Source organism: Glycine max, chromosome 17 (assembly GCF_000004515.6).
Source record: "Glycine max cultivar Williams 82 chromosome 17, Glycine_max_v4.0, whole genome shotgun sequence".
Lineage (NCBI taxonomy): Eukaryota > Viridiplantae > Streptophyta > Magnoliopsida > Fabales > Fabaceae > Glycine > Glycine max.
Genome location: NC_038253.2, coordinates 16,532,977 through 16,554,683, shown reverse-complemented (window position 1 = coordinate 16,554,683; position 21,707 = coordinate 16,532,977). Strand labels below are relative to the sequence as shown.

General features: G+C 34.6%; 1 protein-coding gene and 1 pseudogene across 1 annotated transcript; both read left to right on the top strand.

Annotated features, from left to right (window-relative positions):
- The first annotated feature begins 3,366 nt into the window (after window positions 1-3,366).
- Window positions 3,367-3,717, top strand: LOC121173869 (secreted RxLR effector protein 78-like). The gene has a single exon (XM_041011397.1). The coding sequence runs from the start codon at window positions 3,367-3,369 to the stop codon at window positions 3,715-3,717; it is 351 nt and encodes a 116-aa protein (XP_040867331.1).
- Window positions 3,718-4,690: 973 nt separating this feature from the next.
- LOC121173868 (protein PLASTID MOVEMENT IMPAIRED 2-like) lies at window positions 4,691-9,950 on the top strand (annotated as a pseudogene).
- Window positions 9,951-21,707: the final 11,757 nt, after the last annotated feature.

The following is a 21,707-nucleotide window of genomic DNA, read 5'->3' as shown; positions in this document are numbered from 1 at the left end:
GTGTAATCGATTACATACCCTTGGTAATCGATTACCAGAGGCCATATCACCCTGTGTAATCGATTACACACCCTTGGTAATCGATTACCAGAGGCCATTTAACATCATGTCTCCATTTTTAAGCCCTGTAATCAATTACCCACGAATGGTAATCGATTACCAGAGGCTAATCTTCAGATACCACCCAAGATACATAGTTGGCCAGCCGCCACACAAGCCTCCTTGCTTCGTGGACTTTGTTCTTTTATTGGTTGACTGCTAGGAGCTTGCCTGTTTAGGTACGTCACAGGTTCTCATTGACTGACTATGCCCGGGTTGGGTCGGGATTAGCCAAGCTTGGTTTTGGGCAATAGCACCCCACCTGACGTCCCCAAGGTCTCCTGACCCCCGCGACATATCTCCAGGTACCACTCTGTGGTCAACAAACAAAAGTAGGAAGACTGACTCATCCACGCTTTCTCACATCAAGCTTAGTGGATTATGGGGCACCCGTCATATGTGGTACTAGGTGGCGATCGGGCGATGGCGCAAATCAACTCTCCCATTTCCACAAGTCAGACACAAGCATACCATCCCCAGTTGCCCACCTTTAACTTGAGCTCACGCACTCTTACGTAGCCCTTATCCTCGTTCCTTTCAACACCGGGTCCCCATCAACCCCTCCAACCTTCCTCAATATCCAAACAATTCGATCTCATTTATCATGAAACTACCCTAAACCAAGAAAACAGAGTAAAGGCAGAAAACTTTGTCCAAAACTCATTCAAATACCACAACTTTCCTTACTCATATACCCCAGTAACATTCTCTTCGTTCCGATTCGTTAACCATTGGATCGACTTGAAAATTATACTGGAGGTTCCTAGTACATAAATCTACATTTTGACCGTTGGGATCTGCTAGAAAATTCTTGGAACCCGAGATGTACTACTCTTCCCATGACTAGCAATGTACAACCATTTTTCTGCACTATGTTAAAAAAAAACTGCTGCACAATTTTGACATCATTTTTCTGCATAATATGGCAGATTTCGAAATCCAACTTGCCCACATCCAATTTTGCTCAAATTGGATCCTACAAGTCCTAAATCATGTATAAATCATACTTAAACCAAAGACAAACTTCAGACCAAGGCAAATCAAAATATAGGTATCCAAAACCCACCAATTTATTGAATTCTCAAGGTTTGAAAAGTGAAAATGAGAATTGGATAATTTTGGGGTAAACTCTCATCTCAATCAAGTCTATAACATTGATTTAGACTTGCTCAAACTGGTTTTAAGGTGAAAACCCCAGCCATTCAAAATTTGACCTCTCAACACCCAATTTACCCTAGAAATGGCTCTTTTCTTTCACATTTGTCACTCATTTTTTTCTCATTTGCTCTACCCAAGCTTTCCTACAAGTCCTAATTGACATTCTAAACTAGAATCAACCCACTTTAGACTCCAATTTCCACTAACACCAAGTTTGGCTTTTCTAACCCTCAAAATCTCACACTTTTCCACTCACAACACTACCATTCTCACATTTAACCCTAAGTTAACTCTCCCCATCATCTCTACCAGTTTTCCAACAACATTTTCAGCATACAAATATCACAAAGCATCATCATAAAACCCTAAATCAGCATGGGTAATTTGGCTCACATCAAACATGTCAAGTTTAGCATGATTTCCACAAATTCCTTCACAAATGACTACCCTAAGGCAATAACCTAGTAGAACTATCCATCATATCTCCCAAAAACCCAACACCCACGAATTTCAAGTGAGAAGAAGTCCACCCATACCTAAAATTTGAAGCCCTACAATGTAGAGGTGTGCTCAAGACTCCGAAAATGGCTTTTCTTTGCAATTTGGAGTAGAAATGAGGAGAAATTTTGAAGCTTCAATAGACAATAATGGTGGAGAAGAAGGAAGAAGAAAAGCAACATGGAAAGAGAGGAAAAAGCTTCTGAAATTTGCTGAAGGAGGAGAGAGAAGAGTTGGGCTGTTTTAAAAAAATGATTTTCTTTTCTTTTCTTTTCTTTTTATAAAGCAATGCCACATGTCCCATTTTAAGTGGAGCAATAAAGGCCCACCTTTTTTCCTTGATTTGACTTCATACTCAGCCACAAAGGAGAAAAATTTGACCTTTTGGATGCTAAAATTCTTCCTCGCGTTTCTCTGCAACCGTCGGGGCCCATTTTCAAAAGTAGGCAATATATATATCAAAATGCTCAGAATGAGACCCTGAGCGTGGTTCAGAGGTTGATTTTGTTAAATTTTAAGTTGCACACAAAATGATAATTTTTAGACTAATTAATTGAGGATTAATCTATAACTGTCCAGTTATGGATTACTCTTCGCTAATTAGTCTAACCCACGTATCTTTCCTCCAATGTACATACTCCTACCAAAAATATACATATATATACACTGAATAATACATATATAATTATTTAAAATATAACGCTTACAAAATTTCGGGTAGAAATTCTAGGATGTCACAGTTGTCGTCTTCCATTCAAACAGTTGATGCAAGGACAATAATATTTTCCTTCTTCATTCGATCGACCTCTTTCTGACACAAATTGCAAGAACTGCTCGACGCCATCCTCATATTCGGGGCTCATGCGACTTTCATTCATTCAACTTCGATCCATCTAAGCAATTCCATGCACGGAAATCTCACTTTTTTTATTTATAGGTGTGGCCCTATCCCATTTAGGAAGATTGTCTTTTATGTTAGCTTCAAACGTCAGGGTTAGCATTATTTTGATAAATTTGACAAAATTTCGGTAGCATTTCGCATTGGTCTCCAAGTACACGACATGACATCGGTGAAATGAATTTCCCGATAATCAAGTATGCTCCCAGAGAACAACTTGAAATGAATTGAACCAAAATTTCATCAAATTAATCAAAATAATAATAACCTTAACAAATGAATCTAACATAAAAATATCAGTCTCCCCAAACTGTCCAAACGAACAATTCAAGACTAAATACAATGACTAATGCAAACTCTCTGCAAGAATCATTGCATTCAATCTCAAACGGGAATCTAAGGTTCACTCAGCATGAACAACAATTGTTTATATAGCAAATTACATTGATGACGTAACAAATATCGACATCAACAGTTGTGAGACTAGTCATAAAAATACAAGCAAAAGCAAGATGCTAACCAACATGTAAATATCGTTATAAAGTTATAATAATACAAGCAAAAGCAACATGCTAACCAAGATCCAATGTTAGGATCCAACATGTTATGACACTAGTCCTACATTAGAAGTATGGGATTCTAGTGTGGGTAGTAAAAGAGAAATCCTTCCCACTGGTAGTGAGAAGGTGGTCTCTGTGTTCCCTTAAACCACAATGATAGTCATGTCTCACCTCATTGATGAAAGGCAGACAGCTTTTGTAAAAGGTAGACAACTGCTTCATGGAGTCCTGGTTGCTAATGTGGTAGTTGAGGAGGCTAGGAGGTCTAAGAGGTCTTGCTTGGTATTTAAAGTGGATTTTGAAAAGGCCTATGACTCTATGTCTTGGCAATTCCTTTTCTACATGATGAGAAGAATGGGGTTCCATGAGAGATGGATAAGCTGGATCAAGGGGTGCCTCATCTCAGCTTCTATATCTATCCTAGTGAATGGCAGCCCAACCACTGAATTTAAGCCTCAAAGAGGCTTGAGACAAGGGGATCCTTTGGCCCCCCCTATTATTTGATTTAGCGGATGAAGGCCTGACAAGTTTGATGTGGGAAGCAATAATCAAAAATTGCTTTAAAAGTTTCTTGGTGGGGAAGAATAAGGTGCCTGTGAATATTTTCCAATATGCTGATGACACTATATTCTTTGGGGAAGCCTCAATGGAGAATGTTAAAGTTGTGAAGGCCATTCTTAGAAGTTTTGAGATGGTTTCTGACCTAAGAATCAATTTCGCAAAGAGTCAATTTGGAGCTATAGGGCAATCTGAGGATTGGTGCCTCTATGTTGTTGCTTACCTAAACTGTGCCCTGCTTCAATTTCCTTTCTGCTACCTAGGGCTGCCAATTGGAGTTAATCCGAAAAGAAAGGTGGTGTGGGAACCTATAATCAGAAAATTTGAGGCTAGGTTGAACAAATGGAACCAGAGAAGCATTTCCATGGCTGGCAGAATCACTTTAATCAATGTTGTCCTAACAACATTACCTTTTTTTATGTCTTTTTTCAGGGCACCTATAGCAGTGATCAATAGGCTAACTGCCATCCAAAGGCAATTTCTTTGGGGTGGTAACCGAGAAGGGAAGAAGATAGCTTGGATATCTTGGAGACAGGTGTGTGTTTCTAGAGAAATGGGAGGTTTGGGGATCAAAGACATTAAGATCCTCAACAATGCTCTTCTAATCAAATGGAAATGGTTGATGTTTCACCAACCAGATCACCTTTGGAGCAGGATTTTGGTCTCTAAGTACAAGGGATGGAGAGGATTGGATCAAAGGCCACCAAAGCAGTATTTCTCTCAATGGTGGGCTGATCTAAGGTCCATTAATCAGCAGCAGAGTATGATTGATGTCTCTAATAAGTTTTCTTGGAAGGTGGGTAGGGGAGATCAGATTCTTTTCTGGGAAGATTCTTGGGTTGATGGTGGGATACCTCTCAAAGATCAATTTCCATAATTATATCAAATTTCTTCCCAAAGATTACACATTGTGGCAGATATGGGCTCTTTCTCTGAAAATGGGTGGGAATGGAATCTCTCTTGGAGAAGGAATTTGTTTGACAATGAGATGGGGATAGCTTCAAAATTTATTGATCAAATTACAACAATCAGCCTAAATGCCAATTTGAATGACACTTGGGTGTGGAGAGCTGAATCTAATGGGATTTTTTCTACCAAATCTGCATACCACTTTATTAAAGCTGAGTAGCCTTCTGAAGTCCAGTGTCTGGGTTTCCAACAGCTGTGGAATATTAAAATCCCTCCTAGAGCCTTATCATTTGCCTTAGAAATGACATGGTCTTTCATAATCAGCCTTTTGATATCTCTAAGCTGGTAGACAGTACAATTTTCCTCACGTGGTCTTGGCTGAAGGGGTGGGAAAGGGATTTCAATGTTCCTTTTCACCAATGGTCCTCAGCAATGTCTATAGCTTTTTTATAGAGTTTGTTTTGTAGGGTTGGGTTTCTGGTGATTTTGTTGGGCTGTTGTTCTTTTGTTATTTTTCATGAGAGTTACTATCCTATGTTGTTATGTAGTACCCCTGGTACTTTTTATCTATTAATATAATATATCTTTGCAGTTCAAAAAAAACAATGATAGTAATTAATCAAGGTTATACATGCTCTAAGGGTTAAAACCTGTGATGCTAGTCAACTATCTTGTTCAACCACTATTTTTTCTCTAACACTTTTGAAGCCATATCAACAACAAACTAAAACAAAACACCAAAGTTGGACAACTTGTCGTTACTCCCTCAAATGAGTTTCTCTATGCATGAATAGACTGTAATCATTTTTAACTTGGGCAACTAGCCCTCACCCCCATGATCAACAAACTCTATAAGTTTAACAAAGACTGAAATCATTACTGTGTTGCGCCACTTGCCCTCACTTCCTTGAACAAGCTCTGTGATTAAATCAAGCCACAGCCAAAGGAATACTATGTGACATGATGATACAATCCTTTTCTTCTAATGATTAAAGGTGGATTATAGGCTTGTAGCATCATATTTTTAATTTCTGGTTTTTACTTCTATTTCATCTGTTAGTAGTTTATTCTTCTAACATTGATTAAAGGGATGATTGTGATTACTCATTTCTCAGCTTTTTTTTTAATCTTTGTCTAGTGTCATCACTTCTTCCACACCTTGCATCTCTGTGCATTTTCATATTATTCTAGTTTATATTGAATGAAAATTGCAAAATTATATTCTTGAAAATTTGCAGGAGCATGAGAAGAAGCAGACTATTAGCAAAGTTATTCCACAATACGATATTGCTATTGTTGGAGGAGGCATGGTTGGCATGGCTTTATCTTGTTTCTTGGGTAGGTAATAATTATTTATGTCTGTACTTTGTATTCTGTAATTTATCATGAAGCGGGCTAAGCATGATAATGGTGATGAAGGGAAGTATTAAAAAATGAATGTGTGAGAGAGAAAAAGAGAGTGGAAAATAGTAAAAAACTGAATGAGTGTTGCAATTATTGATAGCAATCCAACTCTTGGTAGTAGCTTGCACATCAAGAAGGAAGATCCCCCTGATCCAAGAGTCAGTACAGTAACTCCTGCTTCTATTTCTTTTCTCTAAGGTATCAAGTCCTTAAGGTTTGTTAGTCATTAATTATTATCATTGTGGTTTCAATTTCAAATTCTCTTTTTTTGGGTTGTCTCTTTAGAAGAAAAGGCAAACTTTTACAAGAGAAAAGGAGGAAAGTCCTACTATGAAGGATGAGTTATTATCCAAAATAGAGTAAACAAGGTATAGCAAGAATATATGTAAAATAAAGAGCAAGAATATAACATGGCTGCTAAGTTCTTCTACATAGTAGAAAAAGAAACTCCCCTAAAACAACAATAAACAGAACTGCAACGATAAGCCACAATCATTATCCTTTCCAATTAAAGTTTACAGGAATGGGGACATCCTCAAATATGAGGGTGTTCCACTAGCCAAATATAAATACACAAAAGAGCTGTATAAACTGCACATTTCCAGAAGCAATTGGAAGGAATCATAAGACTCTATAGTGTTACAAACTATAACAGAAGAATTGGAGGTAGCTAGGAAAGAATTAGCTTTGGTTAGAGAAGAAGGTTTCCAGTTTATGGCCTCTTTGGATGTCATAAGAAATGAGTTGAAGCACGTCACTGTTGAGACAGATAGGTTGAAGAAGAAGAAAGGGAAAGTAGACTCAACAGTTCAAAATCTCAATTTCAAGATTTTGAGAGCAAAGTCTAAATTAGAACCTGTGTCTGCTGCTGAGGAAAAGGCCAGATCCATAGTCATGAGTTTGTCTCATACTCTTGAAAAGTTGAAGACAAAAATAGAAGAAGCAAAAAAGGAAAATGAGGATGTAAGCCAGGAGGTTGTAAGGCAAGAGCTAGAAGTAGGCAAAGCATCTGAAGCTCTAGCCTTAGAGAAGCTGAAAACTCTTAAAGAGAGTACCATGAGAGAAAGAGCTTTAACAACATAGCATAGTTCCATGATCACTATCTCAAAATTTGAGTATGAGTATCTAACAAATCATGCAGCCTCAGCAGAAGGTTAAGTTAAGAAATTGGCTATCAGGCGTCTTAGCTTGAGTGAGCAAGAGCTTGAAGATATCGCCAAAAATCATGGAACTGACATTGTTAGGTGATTTCAATATTTTTTTAGACATATTGAACCTAAGTAATTATTATTATTATTATTTTTGTGGTAGAATTTAAGCTCATACATGTTTTTTTGTTAGCTTAAAATTAAACTTAAGTAGCTCTCTTTTACTCTGGCGCCAAGACATGTAGAAAACACTAAACATGATTTTCTAAAATTACATGGATTATATGTTAGTCTTTTAATTTAAAAGTAGTAGTCTATTATTTTTTTTAAAAAAAGTCTCTTTGTCTAGGGCTTTAAGAAAATTTCAGCTAAATTAGTCTTTAAAACATTTCATCTACCGCCAAATTAGTTCTTAAAAGATTTTATCATGAATATAGAAACATGTTATATCTTTGAAAACAAGGAAGCATTCACTTGGTGAATATCGGGGACAATTGCTCCCACAAACTTTTGAGATTTTCTTAACATATTATATAGGTGTAATTATAATTTGTCACCATGGTTTGAAATACAATATAAAAAACTAATCCATAATGAGTCTTGTTCTCACAATACTTGTTATCTATACCTAAAATAATATGATAATATCATTATATTTGAGAATTGAGATATTGATTTTGCAATTAAATTCAACTAATTTGGTGACACATGTAATTTTGGAATAATAAAATGAAGTTCATTGATATTTTTTTTAACCCCCATGTTATTCACCATTACAATAGTTGACATTGTTCCATCCTATAGATTCACCCAAAGAAATTTGCTTAGAATATATCCAAAGGGTACTCGTCTGAACTCGTCTAATTATGATCCCATGATTGGATGGATGCATGGAGCTCAAATGGTAGCGTTTAATATGCAGGTTAGACTTTGTTTTCCATAAGAATGAAGAAATTTGGGCCATACGGATATAACAAATGACAATTGTGAGGTTTAAAGGTGGTTCTCTGTTCTCAGGGAAAGGAAGCTACATGAGCAACCTTCTCTAAATGGCATTAGATAGGAACTCACGCGAAACTAGTACTCCTGATAGTACTCCTGATATTTTGATTGTGTGAACCATGCACCATAATTTTGACAATAGCATAAATTGTAGTGGTTTATATGTGATTGTTATTTTTTAGGTATTGCATTTTCTTTTGATTTTCTAGAAGTTGCAGAGACATACAAGAAGAATTTTCTTTTCCACCAATTTGAAACCACTTCCCTACCTACTTCTCAACTGTAGATTAGTTAAGGACAAAATTTGATTTCCATTTTTATTATAAATGTAATCATTTTTTTCAAGAGTATCTAATTCAGTTGGTTGAACGATATTGTAAATCCTCATACTTGAGTTTGTTTCCTACTTACAAAAAAAAATGCAATTCAGTTTTGTACTTTAGTTAATTATGCACATATCACAATTTGTAGAAGACAGATAGAATCCTCAAATGGTTAGGATAAGCAAAACAACAAAACCTAATAATATTAAGATTAACAATATGAATAAAGCAGAGCTCCACTAGGCCACATAAACTAAGATTTTTCATTAACCATTTCAAAAATAGCTTACAGGCCTCAACCTTTGGTGAATGGTGTTATTTCTTTATTCCTTATGTAGTCTAAGGGGAAGTATATAAAGCAGAACAATGTAGAGCAGAATCAAACTCTGCATTTTAATACCCTATAATGACTTGCAAAAACCGCATGAGAATCTTTTCTACATTCTTATTAGTTCTTGCAATGCTAAGAAATTCGGTTTCAGCTTTCCATAATTTAGCATTATGAATAGAAATCATAACAGGTTTCGTGTTCACTTGCAATTTCTTTTCCTTAAAGGGTGGTGGGCACCATCTTAGGTACATGGAAGGAATGTTCAGAGCCAATGGTGGTTGTGGTTATGTTAAGAAACCAGACATACTGTTGAATGTTGTCCCAACAACGAGGTTTTTGATCCAAGAACAATTCGACAAGTCCAAAAATTTCTTCAGGTGATGCAAATGTGCATCTCAATTCATATTTAAGGAGAAAAAAAAAAAGCACAAAAAAAATCTTCAATCCTCATCTAATTTAAATATGAATAAAGCAGAGGGGTGGCGTTCAGATTTTGGCCCAACACATTTCGATTTTTATTCTCCTCCCGACTTAGAGAAGCTGAAAACTCTTACTGAGAGTACCATGAGAGAAAGAGCTTTAACAGCACAGCATAGTTCCATGATCACTATCTCAAAATTTGAGTATGACTATCTAACAAATCATGTAGCCTTAGCAGAAGAAATTGCTGATAAAAAAGTAGCAGCAACTGAGGCATGGATTGAAGCTCTCAAGGCCAGCGAGAAGGAAATACTGATGGAAACAAAAATAGCTCAAAAAGAACTCAAAGAATCAAAATTGGAGCAAGAGCTAGAGGTTTACACCAAAGAGAAGATGCTTTCAAGAAGAGTTAGTAGTAGTGAGGAGCTTGACAATTGGCCATGAAAACACAAGAAGAATTCATCCAAAAACTTCCAGAGAGCCATGTCTTGAAAGAGCATCAAACTTAATGGCACTATAACTCCTGCAAGGGGAGCAAAGTTTCAGAAGACTACTTCACCTGCAGCTCGGCATATCAATCCTTTTACTATTAAGAAGAGAAAGAAGGTAATACCAAATTTGACAAAGCTTTTTTGGGGTTGAACTAAACCCAAATCCAAATATCCAAGGACTAACACTGCAAAATTGCATTGCAGGGGATGGTTTTAATTTTAAGCTTCCAATTACAAGGATTTGTGTTACTTTATCGTTTCACGTGTATATTCTTATTTCATTGTCGACTTCTTTTTCCTCTTGTGTCCTTTTCATCTCTAGATGTCTATGACAAGTGTCCAACTTTAATTGATTTCACGAAGACGCAAAATGGATTGCATCATCCCAAGAGACTTCTGTGCGAAAAGTCTTTGGCACTTGGCTATTATGCATGACAAACTGTCGTTCCAGCCATAGATTGGTCTTATGACAGCAAATCCTTAACTACGTATCATTGTGATGTAAATTGACTCATTACCCAGAAACACAAATCAATTAAAGTTCATATTTTAATTGCCAGGAGAAAAGTTAATGATTTTAAGTTTTAATTTGATAATTTATTTATTTTAATTTAATTTTCTAACTTAGACTTACATATGTCAATTGTCTTGCCATTGAAATACTATTAAATTTCATCATTTATTTGATAGAATCGATCACATAATTTTTTTTGAATAATCCCACTAAATTTTTAGTTGCTTTACCTTTTATTATCTTTTTCCTTTTCTTCCTATTAGTAAAAACTAAAAACAAAGTTGTCTAAAAGAAAGAGGATTAAAGGTATGGTGCATAAAACCCCAAACTCAAATATCTTTTCCCCCCTTTCCATCATTATTGAAATTGAAACTGTTCTAAACTAGAGTTAAGGTTCAATTTGTATTATAGAACACCTGAGTCCAAAAAAGGCATAACCAACTCATGTAGCAAAGTATTGACCAAGGTCAACACCCACTCGGGTGTACGGCTCCTATAATATTTGTATATTTGGATGCAAGTAAATTGAAAGACACGCAACCATGAATTGAATCCAGATACACACTACATAGGTGAACAATGAATTATCCTTCAAAAAGAAACTACAGAATATAAAATATACACTACATATTTAAGAAACAGCATACACTATCAGCCTTGTTTGCTTTGTGAATTGCTTATCGATATCCTTTAGTAGGGGATTTCTTCATTTTCACTAGAACACTCACAGTTCGGACAAATATATGAACAAGGTTCAGAGATTTTGTCAGCTCTTTATCAAAATAGCATGATAATTAAGGCCTAACTTCCCTATTATTTATACTAATCAGTATCTTTTTAATTGTCAGCTTGTGTTTCAAGATAGCATGACATCACAATTGCAATTCTCACCAACAAAATCATCAGCACAGCAAAGCATACAAAAATATCAAGGAAATGTATCTTCATCAGCTCGTACCTTGATCAAGTCGTACCTCAGTATATGCAAGATTGCATCTAGCAAGTCCAGCAAAGCGACTAATGACGTAGCAAACAAACCTCGTACCTCGATCAGCTGACCACTAAAACCCAATCAAATGTATCTTCTAGCTATAGAGTTCTTGGGAAACAAAAGATTAGAAGGATCTTAGATTACTAATTGTATGATACAAGTATTTGCAAGACACAAAATTTGCATGGCAAGCCAACAACCCCATACAGATTATTATTGGTAGGTAGGTATCCTACAAATAAAAAGCCTCACATGTCCTATAACGGATTATCACGGAAGAAAGGCTTAGCTGAGGCTTCATCTTCGTTCAAGGTATCCTACAAATAATTCCTTATCATGGATTATCAACAACATTTAATCAGATTGGTTCTTTGAGACAGTATTACGATAGTGGGGATAAGAAAGCCATTTGATAACAACATTTCAAACAGTGCAAGACAACCTCACAGGATTGAAAAGCAAATTAAATTGTTTCATTTAGACGGAGACATTGCTGAGATACTAGAGTTAACAGTTCATAAGCAAATTAATTTTAAAATATGAGAGGGAGCAATCACACAAACACTTATGAGTTAAATTATTCAGGTTTACTAATTCAATTTCAGCAATTACTTTTCATTTGTCCTGCTGAAGAGTTGAAAGATCCTTGGTTTCTTTTGCAGGCCAAAGTAAAGCCACAACATTCAGAGAAGAGCAACAACAAATCTCATATGAATTTGATACCAAGTTGGATACAGTTCCTGTAGTAAACCCTACAACTCCAGCCACAACAAATTTATTTCCTACACTAAACCCAACAACAATTTCCCAAGAATCTATGTTAGAATTTTCCCTAAAATAGGCTTACTCCTGCTTATGCCACATCATATTTATGCTATGGTAACTTAATGCGTGCATACACCACACTATAACTTATATATCAAACAAATTTATATGGAAGGCATTTGGAAAATTTGTGACATACCAAACAAGTACCCTAAACTCCAAAATAATTGCAAGAAGTGTTTGTAACTTGTTATGAACCTGCTTAATGCAAAATAATGAGATAGTGAGCTAAATTACTCACAATAACAGGATCCTTATCACTAGTTATCTCTACTGGTGCTCCAAGCAGTCTATAGATTTAACAGAGACAAACTTCAACATGTTTCCTAACTAAACTACAAATGAAAAAAGAGACCAAGCTTACCTCGAACCCAAACAGTGACAATGGAAGTGAGATCTAACAAAATGGCACGAAACTTGAAGATTTCTTCATACCTCAATCAACAATACTGCAACTGAAGACGTATTATTATTATTATCATCAATAAAACATGAACACCCACGGAAACTTAGCATACACGAAGTTGACCTACGTACCTCGCAGAGAAAGCTTTAAGCTTTGAGCACCCACGAGTGTTACAACACCCTAGTACCAAGAGTGTATGTAGGGTTTTCTTCGAGCCACACTTCCAAGAGCAGTGTAGGGGGTTCTGTGGGTTCGAGCGAGGGGTTTCTGACAGTATTGAAAACAATGTGGGACAACGTGGGTGTCAAGGGAGCGGTTTCCGGTAGATTTCAGGCGGGAGGAGAAAGAGAAGAGCGATTTCAGGCAGGAGGACAAAGAGAAGAGGGACGGCAAGGTTTTCGAGCACGCGGGTTGTGAAATGTCAAGTTTTAACTTATAAACATAACAACATCGGTTTTTTAAGGATAACCAATGTTAACCGAATATAGTTAACATCGGTTTTGGAAAAATGATGTTAACATCAAATAGATTACATCAGTTTTTTAAAAAACCGATGTTAAGATCAACTCATTAACATCGACTTTCTCAAAACCGATGTTAACTCTATGAAGTTAGCATCGGTTTTGCCAAAACCAATGTTACCATATTCATCTTAACATCATGTTAACATCGGTTTTTTAAATAACCGATGTTAACATGAAGTAATTAACATCGGTTTTGCTAAAACCGATGTTAAGTAACTCCATTTAATTACAAAAATGTCATCGTGCTTTCGTTAACATCGGTTTTTGCAATAACCGATGTTAATGGAGCGATGTAGAAAGCCTTTTTTTAGTAGTGAATTTACTTACTTTTGTAAAAAGGAAGAACATATGAAGTAAAAGTATCCTAAGTACACTATTTGATGTGTGAAGAAGGATAAACTTCTCATTTTATTTTTTCTAAAGTTAATTTAGTTTTCGTACCTAAGGACATTTGGTGGGTAGATTTTGGTGTTATTACTCACATAAGTATGTTTTTTAAAGGTTGTTTGTGGAGTCATTAGCCAAGTGATGCTGAAAGAATCATCTATATGGGGCAATGATAATAAAGTTGGAGTTGAAGTTATCATTTGGATTTGGTTGAGACATAGGTTGCACTGTCTATTAGACGAAATTCAATTTCTATTTCTATTTTGGACAAATCTAGTAATTCTTATTCATTTGGAAATAAAAATGTTAATCTCTCTTTTGATTCAAATAATGTTGGTTATAGGTCTTTAATTGATATTAAGTGTTCCTATAATTAGATGTTGTGAAGGATTTGCACGGTACAAAACATAAATTAAATGAAAATTCTTTCACTTTATAGCATAGGCACTTAGGCCACATCTCTATACAGAGAACTAAGAAGCTTGTGCTGGAGGAAATTCTTGGACCCTTAGATTTGTCAGACTTTTAAGTCTGTATCGAGTGTATTAAGGGAAAACAAACAAACAAAAGAAATTTAGGTGTTGAAAGAGCTAAGGATGTCTTAGAAATAATTCATACAAATATTTGTGATCCCTTCCCTATGGATTGATGGAATGGACAAATTGTGACACCCTCTATCCCATACATACATGTACTAATAAAAGGAAAAGAAATCATAATTAATTAAATGTTTTTAAAACACATTTTAAAAAAATCCTTTCAATAGGGTAAAAGGCTCACATTCACTTTCTTTTACATCATATTCAAACTTTTCCAAATAAATAATAAAGTCATCTCGGCTCAAACAAGGTCATCTAAGACTTCATACAATTAATATAGAAACTTATACCCCATGTCACATCCTATTAGAGCATGGTGTCCCGACATTCTTTAGCACAAGGTTCCTTAAAGCAATTCATCTAGTCATCTGCTCCCCCGAACACAAAGTTCAAGATCATCATAGGATCCAAACACAAACAACACATAGGGAGTGAGTTATCACATTCCTAACTAATGGAGAGAAACAAGATAACATATAGGTATAAATATCATATAAACAAAATAAAACTTACTTAAACATAGCTCACGTCATTTCACCATTTTGTCGCCCAACATCACATCACAACACAACACATCTCATTCATTTTCACAACATTTACATACTCAAAGATCAAAACACAATATCACCAAGTCAATCAATATCGATCAATACACAAGCGTTATGTAACATATACATTACGACTCAATGCTATATGCAATGTGGTACCATGTTAGTGAAAACCTCATCGGGCGCCTAGGAGTACATGATAAGACAAACCACAAACTAGTAAGTCAGATCACTCTCACTAGGAAAAATCATAGGGAGATCAGTCAGGGTCACGTTGTTTTGCGAGCATGGTCCAACCATGTGGGATCGGCATAAGCTTAAAGGAACACTCAAACCGGGTGTATTTAACCCCAAGGCCTACACTCCGAAGAGTCCGTCAGGGCCTCTCCCTCCTGATTCAGGTCCAACCCAGAAAACATTTTAGCACACAGACTCTATCTATGAACTGTATAAAACACATGACTCCTCAATTATGCTCAAAATAGTTTTATCTTATTGCACTTGTGATTAAACTCGTCGGGTCCCCATAGTGGTTCCCATCATAATACTTGTCGCGCATTAACTCGTCGCCCTTAAAGGGTCTTAGCATTAACTCGTCGCCCTTAAAGGGTCTTATTATTAACTCGTCACCCTTGAAGGGTCTTATAGTCATGTGATTATATAATTCATAACTCACAACTCAATGTACACAACATCTCAATGCACTAATATATTACAAGTCAATACATACTCAATTTTTCACATATATTCAGTCTCAATCACAATGGTATAATCTAAAAATAGCATGTTATCACACCTCATGAATCATACATACTTTACCTATGAACTATGCAATACACACAACTACTCAATTGTTTTCAAAATCATTTTAACTCTTCGCACTTGTAATTAAACTCGTCGGGTTCCTACAGTGGATCCCATCACAATACTCGTCGCCCTTAAAGGGTCTTACAATTGTGTGATTACACAGTTCATAGCTCACAACTCAATACACACATCTCATTTCAATACACATGCATTTCATCATTCATCACAGGTTTAATTTATCACATACTCACAATTTGAATCACCATTTCATAATCTCAACATAACAATTTATATAAAAGGTTATCACAACATGAGGAGTAAAATTCCTCAAATAATTTTACATAATTATATCAAAATCATGGGTAAAAAACATCATGAGCACTCAAGTTTATCAATTAATTCTCATCAAAACATCAATTGGTACATAAAACACAACAATATTGTATTTATAGTCGTAAAGGAAAAATTGCAATTTAATAAACATCCCAAAATAAATCCCAATTTAATCCTCTAAGGATCCCTACACAGTTCATTCTAACCCCAATTGCGATAAACTTATCCCTTACCTCTAAGCGGGCTCATGTGTGCATTGTGAAAACAATAGCGGCATCTCTAGTGGTTTCCTAAGATTTCTCCAGTTTTTCCTCCGACTGCTCTGATAGGGTTCCCAAATGTTAGAGAGAAGGAGAAGAGATTGAAGCCTCCATTTTGTACCGTCTTCCTGTGATTCAGTTTTCTCCCTTCAAGAATTTTATTTCACATATCCCAATGGTGAAGGTGTGCGGAATTGAATCGCAAACCAAATATCAAAATTTCACGACAATCCAACGGTTAACGAGTCCGAGATCGTAATTTTACTGAGACAGTTTTGGGTTTCTACGGGAAAAGAAAAAGTTGCGATAAAAAGGGTTTTCTCTCAGCTTCGACATCTTTTTGTAATTCTCAATAGTGAAAATGTTCGGAAATGAGTTCCGACCATGGTGCTCAAATTTCACGACGATCCAACGGTGAATGAGTCCAAGATCATCATTTTTCTGAGATAGGTTTGGTGGTATGCGAGAAAAAGAGAGGGTTTTGGGAGGAGGAGAGGGGAAAATGAAATTGAGAGAAAGAGGAGGCATCGTCAGTGTGAAAACTGACCTAACACGTCTCTATTTATAGCTAGGGTACTTACAACTTATCATTTATACTATTTATTTTTTTTGATCATTTTATAAAAACAAACTCTATTTTATTCTCTATCAAATGAATAAATAAAATACCTTTTTTATTTTCTCTCAAACCATTATTTTAATTAATAAATTTATTTCTCCTTATTTATTTGATTATAAAAAACTTATCATTTTTCTAAAACTCTATTTGTTTAAAAAACAATCATTTTTAAATTAGTTTACGAAAAATAGGATGTTACACAAATGTATTTTATTATTTTCACAGAAGACAACTCTTTCTTTAATTGATGAGAAGTCTCAGTTTCTAGATGTTTTCAAGTTTTTCAAAGTTGAAGTTGAACTTCAATTAGGAAAGAAAAGTAAGGTTGTCAAATGATGAGAAGTCTTTCACATTTTTCTTCTTCTTCTTCTTCTTCTTCTTCAATAAGTGTGAAATTGTTCTACAATATCCAATGTTGAGAAAACCTAACATGAACAAAGTTGCAGAGTGACAAAACAAGACTCTTAAGGATATGGTAAGTATGATTCTTGTCTACCAAAGTCACTTTGGGAAAGACATTAAAGATTTCAGTTTATATCCTCAACAATGTACTAATTAAAGTAGTCACTAAGCTCCCTATGAGCTATGGGCTAGGAATAAGCCCATCATTAGGCACATGCACATTTAAGAATATCTAGCCGAATAAATGCCTTATAGGTTGCATGTAAGCTAGACTTAAAGATATAGTTACTACTTTGTTCGTTAGATTGAATGCTCTCATGAGTTTAAGTTTTACAATCCCACTATATGATCATTCTTTGAGATGAAAATGTAAAATTCTTTGAGAAAATTGAATTTGGAGGAGAAGGAAACATTAGGAGTGTTGTCCTTAAAGAATAACTTGTTATTAACAATGGATAAGCCTTTGTACTTACCATTGATCAAGAAACATATCTAATAATTAATTGACAAGTGCACCAATTCGTCTCAAGTAGTAAAGTTAAAATAAAAGTTTGAGTGTCGAATCCACAAAGACTTTGTTTGTACTTAGGTAGGTGAATATATAATTTTTAGGCAATAAATAAATTGATTTGAAAAGACTGTGAGAAAAATAGTAAATTAAATTGGCAAAGAATTAAATTAAAATAAACAAGGAAAGAAATTAATTAATTAAAAACAAAAATATGAGAAAAACCAATATTATTATAGAAGTTAAATTCAAAAGATGAGAATGTTGGAAACTTAGCCTATCAGAGCTACTCTTGATGTAACATTAATGATTTTTCTCTATTTATGATTATTCCAATTTACACCTGCATCTACTAATATACTCTAACCAAGATCCCTCGAGTAAAAAAGTCTAATTTATCTATCTTTTCTCCCAAATCCCTTTGCACAGAACAAATAGTTAAATTATATTAAGAATACAGATGTATAATAGGCTAAACAAAATCAACCTATCTCTAGTGATGACTTTATTTAGATACCTTTTTCTAGTTCTATTAGAAAATAATGTTTCCCAACGCTACCCCTAAACTTACCATGCAAATGGGTGATTAAGTTACAAGCAATAATATTAAGCACAAGATATGATAATGCAAAAGTAATAATATCAAATAGATAGAAAGATAAATTACATCAAAAGTAGTTGGCTACCAAGTTCCTAACAAAGGGGGTTTAGCCTTTCATTGTCACCGGAGACTTTACAATTGCAAAAGAGGAATATTTAGTAAGAGATGAAATAGATAAGAAAGGAAATGGAGGGAAAGAATGACTCCTAATGATTGCTTCTCCTTCTCTAGCTTTTGCCTTCTATATGGAATTGCATTCTCTTGAATTTTCTATGTTTTTTTTCTTCTTCTCTCTCATTTTATAGATGCATATCAACTTAGTTTTCACGCAACCTTCATACTGAGCACGCTCTCCCCGCTTAGCGAGTATGGCAATAATCCTCGCGCTTAGCGCGTGACTTGTGCTAAGCTCGCTTCTTTCCTAAATTAGTTTGCTTTCCTGAATTAACCTACATTTTGCTGAATTATTTTTCTGGTGTTAAGCGTGCTTAGCCCGCTGAGCCTGCTATGTGCTGAGTGCCTGGGTCGCACTAAGCGTGCCTCTTTAGATTTCCATTTTTTTCTTTTGGGCTTTACTTTAGTCACCAAACATCATAAATTCATCAACTTTTAATATTTTCTGCACAAAAACTTAAGGGCGTGTTTGGTTTACATTTTCATTTTTTGTTTTCATTTCCTGTTTTCATTTTCTGAAAACTATTTTCATTTTCAAAAGATTAGAATTCTGAAAACATGTTTGGTTTGACTTCTTATTTTCTGCTTTCAAGAAATAAAAACACTGAAAATGTGTTTTCAAAAGGAAATGTATTTTTAGATTTGCTTAAAATTACATTCCTTGCCACCGCGTTTTCATTTTATCCAAAATGAGGTTCCTGGTTTTTAACTGAAAACAATGAAAACGAGATTTTATTGTTTCCAAATTTTGGTTCGTTTGAGAAAATATTTTCACTGAAAATATTTTCAAAAATTCAACCAAACGCATTTTCATCACCATTTTCTATTTCCAATGAAAATGAAAACAGAAAACAGTCAAATCAAACACTCCCTAAGAGTGCGTTTGGATAGAGAATTTTAACTTAGGAAAGTAATTTATCAGAGAATTTAAATTTTTTTAATCTAAAATTCATTGTTTCAATGCTTTTTATGAAGAATTTAAATTTTTGGAATTTTAAAACAGAATTTTAAACAACTAAAAATGTGAAATTTTAATTTTCTTCTAAAAGGTGAGGAATTGAAATTCTCTTCTTACATAAGAACTTTCTAAAACATTCGCGTATTTCCTTTATCACCTTCGTCCTCTTTTCCACCTAAAAGTTCCCGAAATCTCATTCTCGAACTCGCGACTCATTTTCTTTCACCCTCGCAATTTTAATTTTTTTTATCCAAACACAAAACTTTGAAAATAAAAGAATTTCAATTGAGGTATTTGAAATTCTTAAAATTTAAAATTCCTCAGAATTTTAAATTCCATCATCCAAACACACTCAATGATGTTAAAATAATAATTATTTGCACAAAGAGGAATAAATAGGAGAGAAAAATTACCAATTCCTATATAATTTAATCCCAAAATATACCTATAAATAGAAATTATCATTAATAATGATGTTATTCTTAACATCATTCAAGGACAAAAATTTCTCCTCAAGCACTACCTATAGTTCAAACTCAACAGCCTCAAGAAGTGTCATTTAGAATATCTGCTAGAAAAAAAGGAGAAATGCAACTTTGAATTATTATGGTGCATCTTTTTAAGAACATGAATATGACATTAGGTTGACTGGGAAGATTTAATCAACTTTTTTCAAGTCATGCAATGTTCTAACCCTTAAAAAATGGATTATTGTTATTAATTAAGTGATAAAATCAATGGTTGACAATGACTTTTGGAATATCATCAAATTACCGGAAGATGCGAACCCCATAAGTTGTAAACAAATATCTATAACTTAAAGGGATTCAAAGGTTAATGTTGAGATATATAAAGTTCGTCTTGTTTCCAGAGACTTTACTTAAAAGGAAGACAATGATTATAAAGAGACTTTTCTCCAGTTTCACATAAAGACTCTCTTAAGACTATAATGACATTAATGACTTATTTTGATTTAGAGTTGCATTAGATGGGTGTAAAAAAATATGTTTTTAAATGACAACATTGATAAAAAACAATATGGTGCAACTAGAAAACTTTGTTAAGGTGATACAAAGTTTATGGTGTGCAAACTAAAAGAATCCATCTATGACTTTAAATAGGCTTCCTGTTAATGGTATTACAAATTTCATCAAGTTATTACCTCTTATGGTTTTGAGGCAATTTTGGTTGATAATTGCATATACCAAAATTTCAGTGGGAGTAAAATTGTCTTTTTGGTATTATATATGTTGATGACAACTTTTTAGTCATAATATAGTTTTGGATATATTCAACATGAAAGATAATAAACCAAAAGATACACATGTTGGTAAAAGAGACAAGTTAGCCTCAAACAGTACCCTAATAGTAATATTGAAAAAAATGTGAATGATTCCTTGTGCTTTAGCTGTGAGGAATCTTATGTATGCTTAAGTTTCTTTCCGTCCCAAATAGATTTTTCTTAGTGGGAGTTGTAGGGAGATATGTGAGTAATCATGGTATGTGGCACTAGAAAATAGTAAAATGCGTAATGCGCTATTTGAAGAGAACAAGAAATTACATGCTTGCGTATCAGAAGTCTAGAAGTTTAGAGATCACAAGATATTCTGACTTTGATTTTGTGGGATGCCTAAATAAAAGAGACTCCACATTAAGATACATTTTTAAACATGATAGTGGAGTTAATATCTTGTTTTGAGGCATCGAAACATATGCTTTGAGGGCTAAATTTTGTCATTGACTTGCCTGTTGTTACAAACATTAAGAGACCATTAAGTCTCTATAGTTTTCAAATTTATCCATTTAATCTCAACTAGTTCGGATCCACACCCTCCAAGAGCGACGTTTGTGGTGGAAGTGGGTGGTGATAGAATGGGAGTGATGTATGTTGAACTGTTCAAGTGACTCTCGAAGGGTTCACCGGAGAAGGCAAAGACAAAGGTGGCGAGCAGTAGTCGGAGGGTTTTTGGCAAGATGGCAGAAAACAACTTCTACCATGGGTGTTTTGGTTGTGTTATCACCCTTATTTCGAACAGGGTCACAAAAAGGGTGTGGTGGGTTGGGGCTAATTTTTCAAATAAAAAATGGTGGTAATAAATGTAAATTTCATTTGTGCCCTTTGTGAATAAAACAAGTTAAATTAAACTGATCCAATTTTCCAATGATTAGGAAACAATATAAAAATCAAAGGTAAAGGTCCTCCTACTCAAGAATTGAGCAATGATTGTGGACACTGTACATAAAATCCTTATCAATGTCATACTCTTAATCTTAATCTTAATCTATGTGTAAAAAAACAAAAACCAATAAAAATATCAAACCTATTCGATTAGATTGACCTCATATGACAACCAATAAAGAGAGCGAAAATGAAACATAACATCACTAAATTTAGATAAATTCTTAAAAACAAATTGCATAGTGCTTATAATATAGAATGTCCACACAAACA

What these genes read in the sequence shown, in the direction of transcription:
- LOC121173869 (XM_041011397.1), top strand. Translation starts at nt 3,367, where the DNA reads ATGATAGTCATGTCTCACCTCATTGATGAAAGGCAGACAGCTTTTGTA.